Raw genomic sequence first — 18,198 nt, forward strand, 5'->3', positions numbered from 1 at the left:
AAAAAAAAAAAAAAAAAAAGAAAGATGATTGGGTTTAATTCAAAGGAAATCTTAGAACTCACATACAGACTAGTCATAGTTCAAACCAGTATCACAATAATGATTATAACTCAAATTTTATTAAAATGTCTGATAATCTTGTTCACTTTTTTGTTCACTATGTTTTAATGCCAAAATGTTTTAAAATACAGGTTTAAATAACCTCCTCGATGAAAACCGAATTCAAGATTTGTCTCTTCTGTATCAGCTCTTCAGTAGAGTTCGAGGTGGAGTTCAGGTTCTTTTGCAGCAGTGGATCGAATATATCAAGGTATTAACAATTTACCTGTGATTTTTCTCTCTTACAGCTTATCTACACATCAAGAGTGCATATTGGCAAGCATTTCTTGTTTGATCCTTTTTTTTTTTTTTTTTGAGACAGAGTTTTGCTCTTGTCACCCAGGCTGGAGTGCAGTGGCGTGATCTCGGCTCACTGCAACCTCTGCCTTCCAGGTTCAAGCGATTCTCCTGCCTCAGTCTCCCAAGTAGCTAGGATTACAGGCATGCACCACCATGCCCAGCTAATTTTGTAGTTTTAGTAGCGATGGGGTTTCACCATGTTGGTCAAGCTGGTATTGAACTCCTGAACTCAAATGGTCCACCCGCCTCAGCCTCCCAAAGTGCTGGGATTACAGGTGTGAGCCACCACACCTGGCCTTGATCCAATTCTTTGAAGGGAATTATAAATTTGTTTTAAAAAGTAATGGGAATTTTGAGAAGGTCAACCTGAGAATGGTAGCTGTGTGGCATATCAGCTGTAAAACTTGATTTATGTCTGACATGATTTCTGTCTCTACCACTTAAAGCAGTGAATGTAGAAAAAGAAGACTTTGAACCCCAAATTTCTTTCCTTTCTTCAATCTTACAGTAAAGCCAGATTGCCATTTTAAGGAAATTGAAAGCTGACATCTTTAAAAATAAGGAAAAGATCCCAGAGGCTTCTAATAATACCCTGTTATGATATCATATGCCCGGTGATCATTGCTTACTATTTTTGTGATTATAGATGAGTGGTTAACAGTGTGGATATTTTAGCACTTTATTTTTTTGTCCTCATTTCACCATCAGCTTTATTTTGCCAGGTGCAGTGGTGCGTGCCTGTAACCCCAGCTACTTGGGAGGCTGAGGCAGGAGGATCCTTTGAGCCCAGGAGTTTGAGACCAGCCTGGGCAGCATAGCAAGATTCCATCTTAAAAATAGCTTTATTTTACTTTTTAAAGATCTTTAAATATATATGCCACTTAAATATGATTTGGGGATTGTTTTCATTGTAGACAATTCGATTCCAGTAAAAAGTGGTAATTTTTCATTTTAGGCATTTGGCAGCACTATTGTAATTAATCCTGAAAAAGATAAAACCATGGTTCAAGAATTGCTGGATTTTAAAGATAAGGTTGACCATATAATTGATATCTGCTTTCTGAAGAATGAGAAATTTATCAATGCCATGAAAGAAGCATTTGAAACGTTCATTAACAAAAGACCAAATAAACCGGCTGAACTTATAGGTATGTTTTCCAGTCCTTTTTCCAGTTGTTTAATGATGTTCTTTGAGTCATAAAATGTCAATCTGAAATTTTTGCCAGGTTGTAGTATTACTAATTCCTCATTTCTTTGAGGTTGCTTAGCTGGTATATCAAGTTTGAAAAGTGTTTCTAAAAACCTGGATGTAAATACTGAAAGCCCACATGTCAAAACATAATGTGCTTTCTTTGAAAGACAGTATGTTGGACCCTATTTACCTTTATTGATAATAAGTTTATCTGTTTTCCAAGCCTAAAGTGATTTAGAAATGAGGCAGGGTGTTATTTCAAACTACAAGAAAGGGCAGCATGAAATTACAGTTGTCAGTGAAAAAGGAAAAAGTACAGGGCAAAAATAAACCTAATAATCTGGGCCCATTTAGCATAAGGATGTGATATATACTACAGTGCTGCTCAGGTTTTTCCACCCAAGTACCCTTAGTGTCAGAGGAGGAGGTAACCTGAGAAGGTCTAGGGTCCTCTGCCAAAAGGATGAAATTTTGTTGCAACCTATCTGCTATTTATCCTTAAACATGTAGCAAATTTTACCTTCTACTCTGTGATGTATCTGGTTTATTTTAATAGAAAAGTAATGTTTAAGATTGCTCACTATTCCTATAAAATGGACACTCCAGAAGATTCCCCATGTCTTTCCGTGGCTTTGATTATGCCCTCACAGGGCTACATGAGACCTCCCCCACAGGGTATCCCGATCCTATTTTCATAAACGTCAGTATAGTGGAAAGTGCATTTGATCTGGAGTCAGAACACTTGGGTTTATGTTCAGGCCCTGATATTATTAGCTCTATGGCATTGAACACTTGATTTCCCTGACTTTGGAGACTTTAAAAAATGCATATAAATGTCTGAAGTATTGAAAAACTCAGTGTATCATACTCCTCTTTGGGTATATATAGTGCCCAGTACCTCATGTATTCCCCTGGTTATTAAACAACAAACTTTTTCCCCATTTTAGCTAAGTATGTAGATTCAAAACTTCGTGCAGGCAACAAAGAAGCTACAGATGAAGAACTTGAGAAAATGTTGGATAAAATTATGATCATATTTAGATTTATCTATGGTAAGTATTTACTAATGTTTTAATACTTTTCTTTTAAAATAGCACTCAACGCCAGGCGCGGTGGCTCACGCCTGTAATCCCAGCACTTTGGGAGGCCGAGGCAGGTGGATCACGAAGTCAGGAGATCGAGACCATCGTGGCTAACACGGTGATACCCCATCTCTACTAAAAATACAAAAAATTAGCCGGGCATGGTGGTAGGTGCCTGTAGTCCCAGCTACTTGGGAGGCTGAGGCAGGAGAATGGCATGAACCCAGGAGGCGGAGCTTGCAGTGAGCCAAGATCGCACCACTGCACTCCAGCCTGGGCGACAGAGCAAGACTCCATCTCAAAAAAATAAAAAAATAGCACTCAACAGAGAAGCTAGCAAGCATATTCAACCTGGAGGGAATATTTATTTGGGAATTACAGATTTAAAATTGTTTTTAATTCATTGGGGGGATACATGAGGAATGTTACCTGATTGTCCTATGCTTTGATTCTTCTAGTATTAAGTGCCTTGATTTTTGCTACTTGGCTTAATCTCTTAAATATTTGCACCAAAGCTACCAGTCCACAAACGCTTTTCTGAAGAAAAGTTAATGCAGTCAAGACAGTTCTCATGCAAAAAAGTTTTACAATAAAGACTTTGAAATGTCTGGCACAAAAATGGATCTCTACTGCTTCTTGCATTTAACAAACTTAGATAAAATGTATAAAGTAAAATAACTTGGAATAATGGTGTGCTTTATTAAAGCACTTTGAAGCAATTTTGTCAGAACTTTTTATTGGAATATTATAAATTTTGCATTTTTTTTTTTTTTTTTTTACATAGGCAAGGATGTTTTTGAGGCCTTCTATAAGAAAGATTTAGCCAAGCGCCTGTTAGTCGGGAAGAGCGCGTCTGTAGATGCTGAAAAATCAATGCTGTCCAAACTTAAACATGGTAGGTTTCTCATTCTTTCTGTTCCTTTTCTTTGATTTCTGAAGGAGAATATTAGCTTCTTACCCTTTCAATCGATTTCCTCTTTTGTCAGTCATGTCTATGTATATATGATGAAAACATAAATTGAGCAAGCTCCTGAGGTTTCCAACTTATTGTACATATATCCAGAGCTGTTGTGTTTTTTAAGATAAAGCATTGTTCTTGGTTTTATTATTTGTATAAAAATTTCCCATTTATTTTATACCTAAATAGTAGATAAGGTTACTACAGGATTAAAGAGTTTGACTCTGAATTAATGGGGCATACACTTTGGGGTAAGGATTTCTTTTTATTCTTATGAAAGTTACAGATCATACTAAAGTCAGTTTTATATTTCATGTTTCCCACTTTTAAACCTCTTTTGTTTTTACCACTTTAAAATATTATACATGTAAAAACATCTTTAATAGAATGTGGAGCTGCTTTCACCAGCAAACTTGAAGGAATGTTTAAAGACATGGAACTTTCTAAAGACATCATGATTCAGTTCAAACAGGTAAAAGTGAGTTAAACTCTTACTTAATTCCTCGACCTTAGTTATATTTATTTATCTGCTTGCTGTGATTTGTACTGAAGAAGATAAATAGAAACGTGTTTGTTGTAATTACTTCATGGCAACTGAGGTGATATTCACAGTAGAAAAAAATCATTGGTGAAATATAAGTATATTTGACCTACTTTAGGATTTATTTTTAACAAACACCCAGAATAACACAAAAATAAAAATAAAATGTATTGAACTGAAGTCAGTACAAGAAGAGCTATAGTGGGAACAGGGCTTTCCCCAGTGTCTTATCATTTGGTGATTTGCATGTTCAGAGCTTGCAGTGGGGAGAGAGGAGAAGTGATAATGTAGCTGTATAAAGCCTTTGGGGACACTGGGGATAGAAAGGTAGATCCACAGTTTTGAAGATATAGGTAGAAAGTAGTTTTGAAATGTTTAAGAACATAGGTGATAGTGATGGCAAGTTAGATTTTCCTCTTTTGGGGTTTTAGTAGTGATTTCTTTACCCCACGGTGTTGCTAAGGTGGGAAGTGGAAGTGAAAGAATTAAGAAAAAATCAGGGTCAGTAAGATTATGAATTCTATAGTAGCTACAGAATGGGGCTTATCTGCTTTGCCCTTTTCCCCTCTTTTTCCTTCCCTAATCCAGGCCACTCCCTGCAGACAGGCAGTAGAGCAAGTGAAAAACTGGAGACTTGGGCTGGCTGGTGGGGTGAGGAATGGGGATTGCTGCAAGATGTTTAAGCCATGTAGGGGTATTCAAAGGTGGGGACTGCAGGTGGTACTGGGGAAAAGAGTGGAGGAGAGATCCTATAACATCCCAGCTGTATGTGAGAAATTATTTAAGTTGATAATGCCTGTAATGAGGTCATGGGATCCTTGTATGCCTTTGTATCAAAATATTAACCTCTATACTTGCCTAATGCATTTTGTGTAGGCTTCCTTTAAAGTCCTCTTAATAATTGCCGTTTATTTTAAGGATGGTCAGTGTTTGCATGTAATTTCATAACGGGCAACTTCTTAAATAGGTTATTATGATACGAAATGTATGCAGTTTTAAGATCTCAGTGTGTGTTTTGATCTTATAGTATATGCAGAATCAGAATGTTCCGGGAAATATTGAATTAACTGTGAATATCCTGACAATGGGCTATTGGCCAACATATGTGCCTATGGAAGTTCATTTACCACCAGAGGTAAGAGTTACTGTTTAGAACCTGAGTTATAGGCATAGAAATCATAGCATTTCCATTTTGCTTGTCATTTAAAAATAGATACTTAGAAAAAAATAGAGACCCAGGGCCTCACTGTATTGCTCAGGCTGGTCTTGAACTCTTGGGCTCAAGTGATCCCCCGCCTCAACCTTCCAAAGTGCTGGGATTACAGGTGTGAGTCACCAGGCCTGGCATAGATACTTTTAAAAGTGAATGTCAGTAAACACACCAACACCAAATACCAACTGCTTTAATATTTTACTTTTGTACTTCTAAGTCCAGTTAAGAGCATAGCTAATAATGCCAAAGTTCTGGGTTCAGGGTCAATTTCCCTGGCTGTTCTTCCATCTTCCCAGATTATACCCCTCACTCTACCTAGTTATTAAGAATTCTTGCACGTATTTCACCCATAGGTGGGATTGCTAAATGATGGGTGCTTGATTAAATCTATCCTGACTCCTGGGAAACTGTCTAGCCCAGGACTGAAGTCCATAAAAGGGATTAAGGCTAGACAGATAGATATTGAGAATCCTCCATGGAGATGATTATGAAGGCCCAGGGAGTAGATCTGTCTCAAAGAGGAAGAAAAAACAGCAGAGGCAGAACTTTAGAAAAGGCTCACATTTGGCAGATGGTAGAAAGAGGAACCTGTGAAGGAAACCGATGCAGAAGCAACAGTGAGATAAAGGAACCAGCATAGTATAGAGGCACAAAAGCTGCTGCAGGTCAGTGTTTCAAAAGGGGATGATTAAATGGTTCAGAGAGAGCAAAGGGTATAAATCCTAATAAATCCCATTTGATTTGGTGGTTGGGATATCATTATTTTTCATCAAAGTGATTGGTGGACCTACTGGATATAGTCTTAAAATTTTCCAGAAATTATATCACATGAGGTAAGTATAAAAAGTGGTAAATGTGGTATTGGGTACAGAGCTTAAATAAAGCCTTATTTTATTTACTTTAGATGGTAAAACTTCAGGAGATTTTCAAGACATTTTACCTAGGCAAACATAGTGGCAGGAAACTTCAGTGGCAGTCAACCCTAGGACACTGTGTGCTTAAAGCAGAATTTAAAGAGGTAAGTGGATGTTCCCAAAACTTTTAGTTTTCATCTTTGTCTTTAATATTTAGGTCATCTTTCTTAACTGAAAGATTAGGCTATTGTTTTGTGGTTTTTTTTTTTTTCAGACAGAGTCTCACTCTGTTACCAGGGTGGAGTGCAGTGGCGCTATCTTGGCTTGCCGCAACCTCCACCTCCCAGCTTCAAGTGATTCTCCTGCCTCAGCCTCCCAAGTGGCTGGGACTACAGGCATGTGCCACCATGCCCAGCTAATTTTTTTGTATTTTTAATAGAGACGGGGTTTCACCATGTTGGCCAGGATGGTCTCTATCTCTTGACCTTGTGATCCACCTGCCTCAGCCTCCCAAAGTGCTGGGATTGTAGGCATGAGCCACTGCGTTTGGCCAGTTTAAGCTATTGTTTTATAATTGTATCCTAGATATCCGCATGACGACAGTGAGAGCTTGTCATAGCTTTATGTATTTTTAAGTAATTTTAGCTGTGTGGTCTTTCCACAATTGATTTGGCCCTTCTGCAAAACGAAAAGCAATGAACTTCCCCCCTACTCTTTCCTCACCTGTAGATGAAAACTTTACACTGCCACTTCCTATTTTTATTTATTTGTTTACTTTTAGAGACAGGGTCCTACCCTTGTCACCCAGGCAGGAGTACAGTGGCACAATCACAGTTCACTGTAACCTCAAACTTATAGGCTGAAACTATCTTCCTTCCTCCGCTTCCTAAAGTGCTGGGATTACAGGCATGAGCAGCTACACCCAGCCTAACACTGCCACTTCTTGACAGAAATCTTGTTGCTGGGAGCTACGAATAGAGTGGGAGTTAAGGGGAACAGTGTGCAATATCTAATCTCCAAAAACTTTAGCTTTTCATGACTAATCTGAGCCAAACAAATAAAAAATACATTTGAAATAGTGATTTCTTGCTGCTTGTGATGAAGATCTAGAATGACACATAAGGCTGATTAATTTTCATTACTTTATTCTATTTATAAGGCTTAAAAAAAACTGTTAAAAGGTCAGCTAATCCTTCCCCCCGTTTTAGGTAGGGTCACACCTAAACCCCACACTGAAATACTGTATTACCACGTCAAGTGGCTTTGCTGGATAATGCTAATCATGTTTCTAAATCTACTAATTGAAAAATGCTTTTCCTATAAGAGATGATTTGATTAATTTTTCATGTGTTTTTAAAAAAAATGATGGCTAAACACTTTTATTTCTTCAACAGGGTAAAAAAGAACTCCAGGTCTCTCTTTTTCAAACACTGGTGCTGCTAATGTTTAATGAGGGAGAGGAGTTCAGTTTAGAAGAGATCAAGCAGGCAACCGGAATAGGTTTGTGTTGAATCGGTTGGTTAGCAAACATTAAGTGTTCACTATGTGCATACCACTATGTTAAGAGGTCTGAGGGACATATTTATAGGAATAATCCCTTGCCTCAGAACTCTTTTGAGGGTTTTTTTTTTTTTTCTTTAACGAGGGTCTCAGTCTGTCACCCAGGCTGGGGTCCAGTGGTACAATCATGGCTCAGGCTCAAGTGATTCTCCTGCCTCAGTCTCCCAAGCAGATGGGACTACAAGTGCATGCCACCATGCCTGGCTAATTTTTAAAATATTTTTTGCAGAGACAGGGTCTCACTATGTTGCTTAGCCTGGTCTCAAACTCCTGAGCTCAAGGGATCTTCCTGCCTCAGCCTCCCTAAGTACTGCGATTACAGGCATGAGCCCCTGCACCCAGCCAGAACTCTTTTTTTTTCCCCTGTCAAGATGGAATCTTGCTGTGTCACCCAGGCTTGAGTGCAGCAGCGTGATCTCCGCTCACTGCAACCACTACCTCCTGTGTTCAAGTGACTCTCCTGCCTCAGCCTCCTGAGTAGCTGGGATTACAGGTGCCCGCCACCACACCTGGCTAATGTTTGTATTTTTAGTGGAGACAGGATTTTACTATGTTGGCCAGGCTGGTCTCGAACTCCTGACCTCGTGATCCGCCTGCCTCGGCCTACCAAAGTGCTGGGATTACAGGTGTGAGCCACTGCGCCTGGCCAAAACTCTTAATATAACCATAGGGAAAGGGGGAAATGACACTTGAAATAATGTCAAAACCAATAAGTACTGGCTTGTGGTACTAAGTGTGGTAGGAGTTCAACAAAGCAAGGGATCACTGTGGACTAGCACAATTGGGAAAGCTGTCATGAAGCAAGTGGCATTTGAGCTGGGCCTTCAAGTTTTGGTCAGGGAGAAGGCATATACAGCAAGGGGAAATATTTTGAGATGAGATTGGAGGTAGGAATGGGCACAGTATAGGCCCATGAAGAGCTTAATTGTAGCATGGAATCATGAAGAATCATGAAGAGCTTAATTGTAACAGAATAGTGAGTTAAAAAATTAGGTAGGATGAGTAGGGCCTGATTGTGGAGAACCTGATAAATCTAGCAAATGCAAACCTACATTGTAGTGTCTCAACTATGTGGCGTGGTGGAAGTAATTATTTGGACCACTTACTGAAATCAATGTACAGGGCAACTGGAAGGATCAAGGGATTCCAGTTTAGACGCTGTTGGGATGATTCAGGCATAAAGTGGAAGGGCCCTAGACTAGAATGAGGCCACGAAAATGGAGAAAACTCATCTCTGCGGAAGCAACAGCTAGCTATTATGTTGAGGATGAGGGAGAAGGAAAAGTTAAAAGATGATTTCAGGGTTTCCCAATTGCGAAGGTTAGTAGTATCACCACTGACAGCTGGAAAGAGGACACAGTTATATAGAGATGATGAATCAAATTTTGGACGTGACTACAGTTGATAGTAAAACAGCCAGGCGGAATTGCCGTTTAAAAGTGCAACTGGAGAGAAGTGAAATGTCATTTTGGAAGATTTGGTAGTTGCCCACATCATATGATAATTGACACCTTTAAAAGATGACTAGGGGCCGGGCGTGGTGGCTCACACCTGTAATCCCAGCACTTTGGGAGGCCAAGGCGGGTGGATCACTTGAGCTCAGGAGTTTGAGACCAGCCTGGGCAACATGGTGAAACCCCGTCTCTATTTTTTTTTTAAAAAGAAGAGGACTAGGAAAAAAACCATTGGCTAGAACAAAGAAGAGTTGTTGGTGACCTTTGGGAAAAAATGAAACAGTTTTAATAGGGGGATGGAGTGGAAACTAGATTGAGGTAGAATGCGGTAGTTGTTCATGCTGATAACAAATAACTAAACCTCTCTTTCTTCTTCAGAGGATGGAGAGTTAAGGAGAACACTGCAGTCATTAGCCTGTGGCAAAGCTAGAGTTCTGGCAAAAAATCCAAAGGGCAAAGATATTGAAGATGGTGACAAGTTCATTTGTAATGATGATTTCAAACACAAACTTTTCAGGATAAAGATCAATCAAATCCAGATGAAAGAAACGGTATTTCTTTCACTTTCTCCTAGTCCTAACACACTGGAATTATACATGTTAATAATCAAAATATATAAAGATTTTATACCTGTAATACTGCCAATACCATTAACATTTTCTGTGCTATGTCCAGCTAAATATATTTCCATATTTGATTTTGGGTTTTTGGGAGAGTGGTTGTACAGGATTGGGTTGATACTCAACATGGTTTTATATCCTGCTTTGTTTATTTAATATTCAATCTTTAGAATTTTTCCATGCCATTAAATAGCTTCAAAAAATGGCAAATGGCAGTGTAATAGTTTTACATGGCTCTTACAATTTATTCAACCACTGTTCATTTTGGGGCAATTAAATTCATGACTTTTTAGTATTATAAATAAAATTGCAAGAAACCTCTTTGAACCTAAATTTTAATCTCTTTGATATATGATAAATGTGTGGAAGTAGATTTTTTTGGGTTAAAGGATATGAACATTTTGAGTCTTAGTACATAATGTCATATTGTGTTCCAGAAAGAGTGGACCAGTTTATACTCTGTCCAGCAGCATATGAGAGCCTGTCTTACTATGTCCACCAGCACTAAAGATTATATTTTCTTTTTCCAACTTGCTTGGTGAAAAATCTGAATGATTTATTCACTCTTTGTTTGATTAACAGTGAAGGTGGGCCAGGCATGGTGGTTCACGCCTGTAATGCCAGCACCTTGGGAGGCCGAGGTGGGCGGATCACCTGAGGTCAGGAGTTCAAGACCAGCTTGGCCGACGTGGTGAAACCCTGTCTCTACTAAAAATATAAAAATTAGCTGGGCGTGGTAGTGCGTGCTTGTAGTCCCAGCTACTTGGGAGGCTGAGACATGAGAATCACCTGAACCCAGGATGTGGAGGTTGCAGTGAGCTGAGATCGTGCCACTGCACTGCAGCCTGGGTGACAGAGTGAGACTCTGTCTAAAAAAAAGAAAAAAACAAAAACAGTGAAGGTGAATATTTTGTTTGTTTTTGCCATTTGAATTTGTAAGAGACTTCCAACTGCGGCATCCTGAAACTGATGGTTTCAGTTCCAATAAGGTTTAATGCAATATTTGAAAAAAAAAATTTTTTTTTTTTTTTTGATGTGGAGTCTTACTCTGTCACCCAGGCTGGAGTCAGTGGCGCGATCTTGACTCACTGCAACCTCTGCCTTGTGGGTTCAAGTGGTTTTCCTGCCTCAGCCTCCTGAGTAGCTGGGACTACAGGCGTGCACCACCATGCCCAGCTAATTTTTGTGTTTTAAGTAGAGATGAGTTTTCACCAGATTGGCCAGGCTAGTCTCGAACTGCTGACCTCATGATCCACCCACGTCGGCCTCCCAAAGTGCTGGGATTACAGGTGTGAGCCACTGCGCCCAGCCAAGAAAAGTTTTAATGTAGGACAGCGACCAGTATCTTCAAACAAGTTCTTGTCATTTTCATATACACATCAAAGGATATTTTCTTAAAGGATTATCATGTCCTTACTTTTAAAACGTTTATGTTGTACCAGGAAGAAACTGCTGCAAAAAGCCCAGACTTTTTTTGGTTTAGTTACGAAAGATGAACATTTTTGCTTTAGCATCAAGATTGGTAAACTGCCTCCTAAATACCTACATGTCTATAAGTCTTGAAGGATTGTAAGCATTAATGGCATGCATGTCTGATTTATATATTACAAAATAAAAATTAATTTTCAAAGAGTTTGACTCTTAACTACTTTGCTTAGCCAGTTAATACCATGCCTTGAGTCAGGTCAGACAGAGTCAGTCACTTTATAGACAAGCTATTGTTGTAGAGAAATCTGGTTAACAATCCATTGAAACTGATACACATATTTAGAAGATATCAAAGACAGAGTAAAAAAACAAAATGTTAAATTCCACATCAGCTATCTCTACTTCTAGAAAAGCAATTCAAAGATGATGTTTTTCTATTAACTAATATTAGCATTACTTCATTGGTGTAGGGCAATATAATCAGAACAGAAAGGAGTTATGTTTGTAGGCTTTTTCTCTGTCACATCTATATTTATAAGACCCCAATTAGAAAATTTTTTAAAGCAATAACAATGCCATGTCCCTAAAATGCACAATTTGTGTAAATAGTCAGGTTTTGCTTCTGGTATAATCCTTAGGTTTAAAACTTTTTTGTTAGGTTGAAGAACAAGCAAGCACTACAGAAAGAGTATTTCAAGACAGACAATATCAAATTGATGCTGCAATTGTTCGAATTATGAAGATGAGAAAGACACTTAGCCACAATCTCCTTGTTTCAGAAGTGTACAACCAGTTGAAATTTCCAGTTAAGGTAGGTACTTCTGTGTTTTCCTATTGAGCGTGTTATAAATAAAAGAAAGTACATTAGATTTTCAGACACAAATCTTGCAAACATAAAGCGTCATGACCATTTAGAGAAAAGTTTTAATTTTTCATGTTGATGCATATGATTTCCAAAAAAACTTTGTTGGGCAGCAGTGACAAAAGGGGAAAATAAAGGAAAATCCTGGATACCTGAAAGTTTAACTGCTAAGTGAGTCTTTGAAATTTTCAAGTTTATTCACTATGTTTCTTTTGAACTTCTTGGTTGGTTTATTTACTTCTTTTCCTCTTGAAATACCATGGTATTTGTTGAAATTTGACAGATTCGGTTATTGTGGATTGAGTTAAATCTCCTGTTTAGTTAGCTTATATAAGAGATCATCTGTTAAAGACCATGCAGATAACTAGTCATCATTAAGCATCTTTTTGAAAAGTGTAGTGATAGTTCTGGTAAACTGAAATTGGTCATTAAATGGAAACGTTCCACTGTGAGTGCCCAATAATAAAGTCACTTAATGTGATGTCGTACTGGCCTATTTTCCAAGTTTTAGGAGGTAGATAGCCAAACCCTTGGATGATAAACATTGATAGAGTTTGAATAGACTGCTAGCTATTAGGGTTCTTATGAGCTTTAGACTTTCATAAATCACTTCACTTTGCTGATTTTGTTTCCTCTTTTGTAAAATTGAGATAATAGTGCTTACCTTGTAGGGTTATTGTGAGTTTTAAATGAGATCATGAATGTAAAAATCTTAGCACTGAACCTGGTACATAATAAGCACTCTGTAGCTCTTAGTTCTAATAAGGTAAGCATTTTCTTTTCTCCAAACCTAATATTGCACTCCTTATTACCACACTCTTACCCTCATGCTCTGCCTAACAATCATTTCACCTGAAGCCAGAGAGATCACTGATGCTGGGGAAATTAGGGGATCGCTGTAGTTAATATTTTGCTGATATTCTAGGTCTTTCACCGTAATTAAGAGAAAGTCATTTGATTTCCAAACCTTGGGATTACTGGATAAAATTTTCACTGCTGCATCAGACTGTCTCCCCTCTTTTCCCCTCTTGAACAAGTGGTCATTTTATTTATACTGAAAAACTTTTTATTAGCAAACAAGATTATATTATATTTACAGGCTAGATACATAAGATATATAGTGGAATTTTGTCATCCAGGAGCTTAGAATGCAATCATGAAGATAAAGCTACAAGCTTTCTTGATTACTTTTAAATCACAGGATGCAGAAATCCAAGTCAGATGCATTAAACCAAAAGTATGAAGATCTAAATTATGAGGTACTTCATTTATCAAGCCATTTCACGTAGTTTTTTTTTTTTTTTTTTTTTTTTTTTAGATGGAGTCTCACTCTGTCATCCAGGCTGGATTGCAGTGGCGTGATCTCGGCTCACTGCAACCTCCGCCTCCCGGGTTCAAGCAATTCTTCTGCCTCAGTCTCTCGAGTAGCTGGGACTATAGGTGCGCACGACCACGCCTGGCTAATTTTTGTATTTTCAGTAGAGACAGGGTTTCACCATATTGGCGAGACTGGTCTCAAACTCCTGACCTCGTGATCCACCCACCTCAGCCTCCCAGAGTGCTGGGATTACAGGCATGAGCCACTGCACCTGGCCAGTATTCTTTTAAATAGTGATTTTTTTTTTTTTTTTTTTTTTGTGATGGAGTCTTCTTGCTCTGTCACCCAGGTTGGAGTGCAGTGGTGCAATCTCAGCTCACTACAACCTCCACCTCCCAGGTTCGAGCAATTCTCCTGCCTCAGTTTCCCTAGTAGCTGAGACTACAGGCGCCCGCCACCGCACCTGGCTAATCTTTGTATTTTTAGTACAGATGGGGTTTTGCCATGTTAGCCAGTCTGGTCTTGAACTCCTGACCTCAGGTGATCCACCTGTCTTAGCCTCCCAAAGTGCTGGGATTACAGCCATGAGCCACCGCACCTGGTCTAAATAGTGATTTTGTCAATACATTTTAAATCTTAATTTATAAAAATTAAGCCAACTAACTCTTGCCCAAAGTAAAGGTACTTCACAAACTATCTTGACAAAACTAGTATTCTGTGTTCTTAAACTACCTTATAGTTCTCATGTGAAGTTACAATAAATGTAGTCTTTTGTATTTAACCACGCAAAGGGTAGCTGCTTCTGGCATGACCTCTTTAAAATAGAAAAGTAATAGAAAGTATTGCATAACAATATGACAAGAGTGGGACAGTTTAATGTATGTATAGTATATAGTACAGGCTGAACACCTTTAATGAGAAAATCCAAAATCTGAAATGCTCTAAAATTGGTTTGAATGCCAACATGATGCCACAGGTGGAAAATTCCACACTTTACATCATTTGACAGGTTGCAGTCAAAACTTTGTTTCATGCACAAAAGGTATAAAATTATCTTCAGGCTATGTAAGGTATGTATGAAACATAGATGAATTTTGTGTTTAGACTTGGGTCCCATCTCCATGATATCTCACTATGTATATGCAAATATTCTAAAATGAAAAAATCAGGTCCAGGCATGGTAGCTTATACCTGTGAGTACTGGGATTCCAGTACTTTGGGAGGCTGAGGCTGGGGGGATCACTCAAGAACAAGAGTTTAAGGTAAGCCTGGGCAACATAGCAAGACCCTGTCTATTTAAAAAAAATTAAGAACTATAAAAAAAATCAAAAATCGAAAACATTTCTGGTGTTAAAGAATCTTCAACATAGCTGAGCACGGTGGCTCACACCTGTAATCCCAGCACTTTGGGAGGCCGAGGCAGGTGGATCACCTGAGGTCAGGAGTTCGAGACCAACCTGGCCAATGTGGTGACACCCCGTCTCTACTAAAATACAAAAATTAGCCGGGCGTGGGGGCTTGTGTCTGTAGTCCCATCTACCCGGGAGGCTGAGGCAGAAGAATCGCTTGAACCCAGAAGGTGGAGGTTGCAGTGAGCCAAGGTGGTGCCACTGCACTCCAGGCAAAAAAAAAAAAAAAAAAAATCTTCAACGTGTATAAAACATTTTTAAACCTGGTTTATTTTCATGATATTTTTCTCTAAAAAAGAGATTTAAATAAATAAAATTTTTAAAAAGGAGATTAAATTCATGAGTCAAAACTGTTGTCTTTTTAATGGGGTGTTAACTAAATGGGCTTGAGCCAATGATAATGAACTTTGCATTGAAAATTTGCCTTCTCTTACAGCCTGCTGATCTTAAGAAGAGAATAGAATCTTTAATTGACCGGGACTACATGGAAAGAGATAAAGAAAATCCAAACCAGTATAACTATATTGCATAGAATGTTGCAGCATTTGGTGTCATATGCAGTAGCCAGTGGATAAACTAACCTGTTGATTCAATATTATTTGACTCCTTTTTTACTACCGATGACCAAATGAAGCAGTGTAATTAATGGAAATAGTTGAGTGGACTTTTTCTCAGTGGTTAACATGCCCATTTTAAAGAGTAATACTTACCTTTAAGAAGAATGTTGTTGAACTCTTTGCATGTTATTTAGTATGATGTGCAGAAAACACTTAAGAATGTACTTGGTCTTCATCAATTCCTCTTTGGAACTGGGAAAGAGATCCCTGTGGCTATTAAAAATGGGGGAGGATTCTTATACACCATTAATTATGAAGCAAAAGGTTTATTTGCTTAAAATGTCATTTAAAGATACTTAAACTGCATGCAAACTTTATTTACTGTACAGAGTTCTGGATGTATTTATCAAATAGAAAAACCACCCTTGACTTGGTTGTTCACCGGTTTTGTGATTTCCCTTGAAAAGAGAATTGTCATAGCTATTGATATTTTACTAGGTAATGTTCTGTTACACTGAAAGGGATGTTTTTTAAAAAAATTATTTGGAAACAAGTTTTCAAGTAGAGGGACAGTTGCTTCCATAATATCTTGTATATTCACATCCTAAAAATTTTCATTTATGAGTATGGGATGTGTATATATGGCTTAGCCCCAAGTTAACTGTGCTGATTAACAAGTACTTATAAAAATAGCTAAAATAGAAAATTAATGATCAGTTGTACTAGAGGAACATCATAGAAGAGAAAAATCCAACTCTTTATATTAAAAATGAATACAATAAGAAAATTGCAAAAGAGACCAAAATGAACGTGTTTTGTAAATTGTTACAGGAGCAAAAACTTCTCAACTAGTTTTCAACATACTTCAGACTTTAAATGTTGTTTGGACCGTTTTGTCTTCAACTTGGACCAATTGTAGATTGTTACAGGCTTCCTAGGATTTAGCATTCCTATTTTCTCTACCAAAGTTTTTTTAGAAGCATCCCAACTCTTCTCTTTGTTGATAAATAAGCCTTTCCTGTCATCTTCATTTTAACTTCCTAAAACCCTAGATACAAAGGTCCTCCCTCATTTTTCCCATACAACCCCTGTTTGGGAATTTGAGATTCTGTGTCATGCTGGTTTTCCTTTCAGAATTGCTTGAAGTTGAGGTCTCTTAGCCACTGGACACCTAGTTTTCAGGAGAATGTCCCAGGATTGTTTATATACACAAAATGGCAAAAGTACTGTTTTTCGAATTGATAATTCAAGCAAAAGGCTTCTCTTTACCATCAGTGTTTGTTTTTGTTTTGCTTCCTTGTTTCTATTTCCTTGAAGCTTTGAAGGCAGGAGAAGCAGAAAATTTTGTTCTTGTTTTTTAAAAATCAGAACTACTTAATGCTTTTTGCCACAGCATATTTCCTTGCCTGTTGGAGCCGTTAGGAAGATTACCTATGTCCTAATCTTCAACCTGAGGAGATTTTTGACTCTTGTGTCTACTGTTGATTGTTTCCTTGAGTTCTCAAAGACCTGTGGCCAGGTATTTTTAAAAGTTGCCTATTTCTTTCTAGTTGCATCAACTTGCACACTGGCGTCTAACTATATGTGGTATTCGGAACTTGTAATTCTTATTGAGCAGCCATTGCCTGTATTTTCTCAGCTCCTCACTGATTTCTTTATATGAGCTCAGCTGACAAGCAAATGCAGCTATTTTGTTTGCCCTCTCTTCATACCGTACCATCAACAACAGTGTTCTAACTCATTTCTGATGGTCTGTGAGATGTAGACTATTACACAAGATTCAAGTTACTTGTAAGCAACTTTTAGATAGAGTTGGTCCTGTTAGGAGAAGACTCTTGATGTCACATTCGGTATCTTGAAAGCGGGTCCCCTCCCCGAGGCTCTTAATTCTTTGAAAACTTGATGCTGTTTCAGCTGGAAAATTAGCAAGACTGTTAAAAAAACAAGTTGAGGGGAGCTGTTTAAGAAACTGAAAAGTAATTACAAACTACATTGGATAATTGTGACTTTCAGTTGTTGTTCTGTATCAGTTGAATTTTTGTGCTCTTTTCCCTGTGTACGTGGTGGTTCTATTTTTCTCCAATAAAACTTTTATTTAAAAAAAGTTTCTAGAGAAGATCTTTAAAATTCAAGTATTGTAAGAAAGTTATAAAATCACAGGACTTAAAATCTTCCTAACAACGTCTAATGAACTCACATTTGTTGATTTTGTTACTTTTAAACTTTTTAAAATTTTTGTGATGATTTTGTGATAATTCTATACAAGTATGGGGGAGGGCATGGTTAACAGGGTGAGGAAAATTCCCAGGAATCCTCAAGGTGGATAATTATTCTTAAACATGCGATACAAGTATAAACATTGCTTCGTTCAAATCTTCAGTGTCAAATTGTTTCATAAAGTCAATATGAAATGAGTCTGGGTTTGAGTTCAGGGGAGAAGAAAATACTACTCTTAATTATGGCATTTGATTTGCCTTTTCTGTTAATAGTTTTTTGAGTTCTGGACCAAATAATCTCATCGTAAGATGTTCTCAAAGTTTTTGAACCCACTTCCTGAGTCTGCTTGAATGGTCTTAATATGATGTCTAGCCATACATACTCTTGATATTTTTGCTGTGTATATGAGTGTACAGTTCAGAAAACCAGTTTATTTAGGCATCTGGATCTAAAGATTTGAGAAGTTTGTTTTTTATTTGTTTTTTATTTTTTTTTTATTTTTTTTTTGAGACGGAGTCTCGCTCTGTCGCCCAG

General features: G+C 37.9%; 1 protein-coding gene across 1 annotated transcript in view; it reads left to right on the forward strand.

Annotated features, from left to right (window-relative positions):
• CUL4B (cullin 4B) overlaps positions 1-17,551 on the forward strand; it is a 47,245-nt gene extending 29,694 nt beyond the window's left edge. The window contains exons 10-20 of the mRNA XM_011958007.1: positions 192-310; positions 1,355-1,547; positions 2,539-2,643; positions 3,458-3,568; positions 4,018-4,103; positions 5,200-5,307; positions 6,290-6,403; positions 7,634-7,739; positions 9,632-9,804; positions 11,960-12,112; positions 15,327-17,551. Coding sequence (XP_011813397.1) covers positions 192-310; positions 1,355-1,547; positions 2,539-2,643; positions 3,458-3,568; positions 4,018-4,103; positions 5,200-5,307; positions 6,290-6,403; positions 7,634-7,739; positions 9,632-9,804; positions 11,960-12,112; positions 15,327-15,422 — 1,364 coding nt within the window. The 3' untranslated portion in view covers positions 15,423-17,551. The remainder of the gene's footprint in view (positions 1-191; positions 311-1,354; positions 1,548-2,538; positions 2,644-3,457; positions 3,569-4,017; positions 4,104-5,199; positions 5,308-6,289; positions 6,404-7,633; positions 7,740-9,631; positions 9,805-11,959; positions 12,113-15,326) is intronic.
• Positions 17,552-18,198: the final 647 nt, after the last annotated feature.

This window comes from Colobus angolensis, unplaced genomic scaffold (genome assembly GCF_000951035.1).
Source record: "Colobus angolensis palliatus isolate OR3802 unplaced genomic scaffold, Cang.pa_1.0 Scaffold454, whole genome shotgun sequence".
NCBI lineage: Eukaryota > Metazoa > Chordata > Mammalia > Primates > Cercopithecidae > Colobus > Colobus angolensis.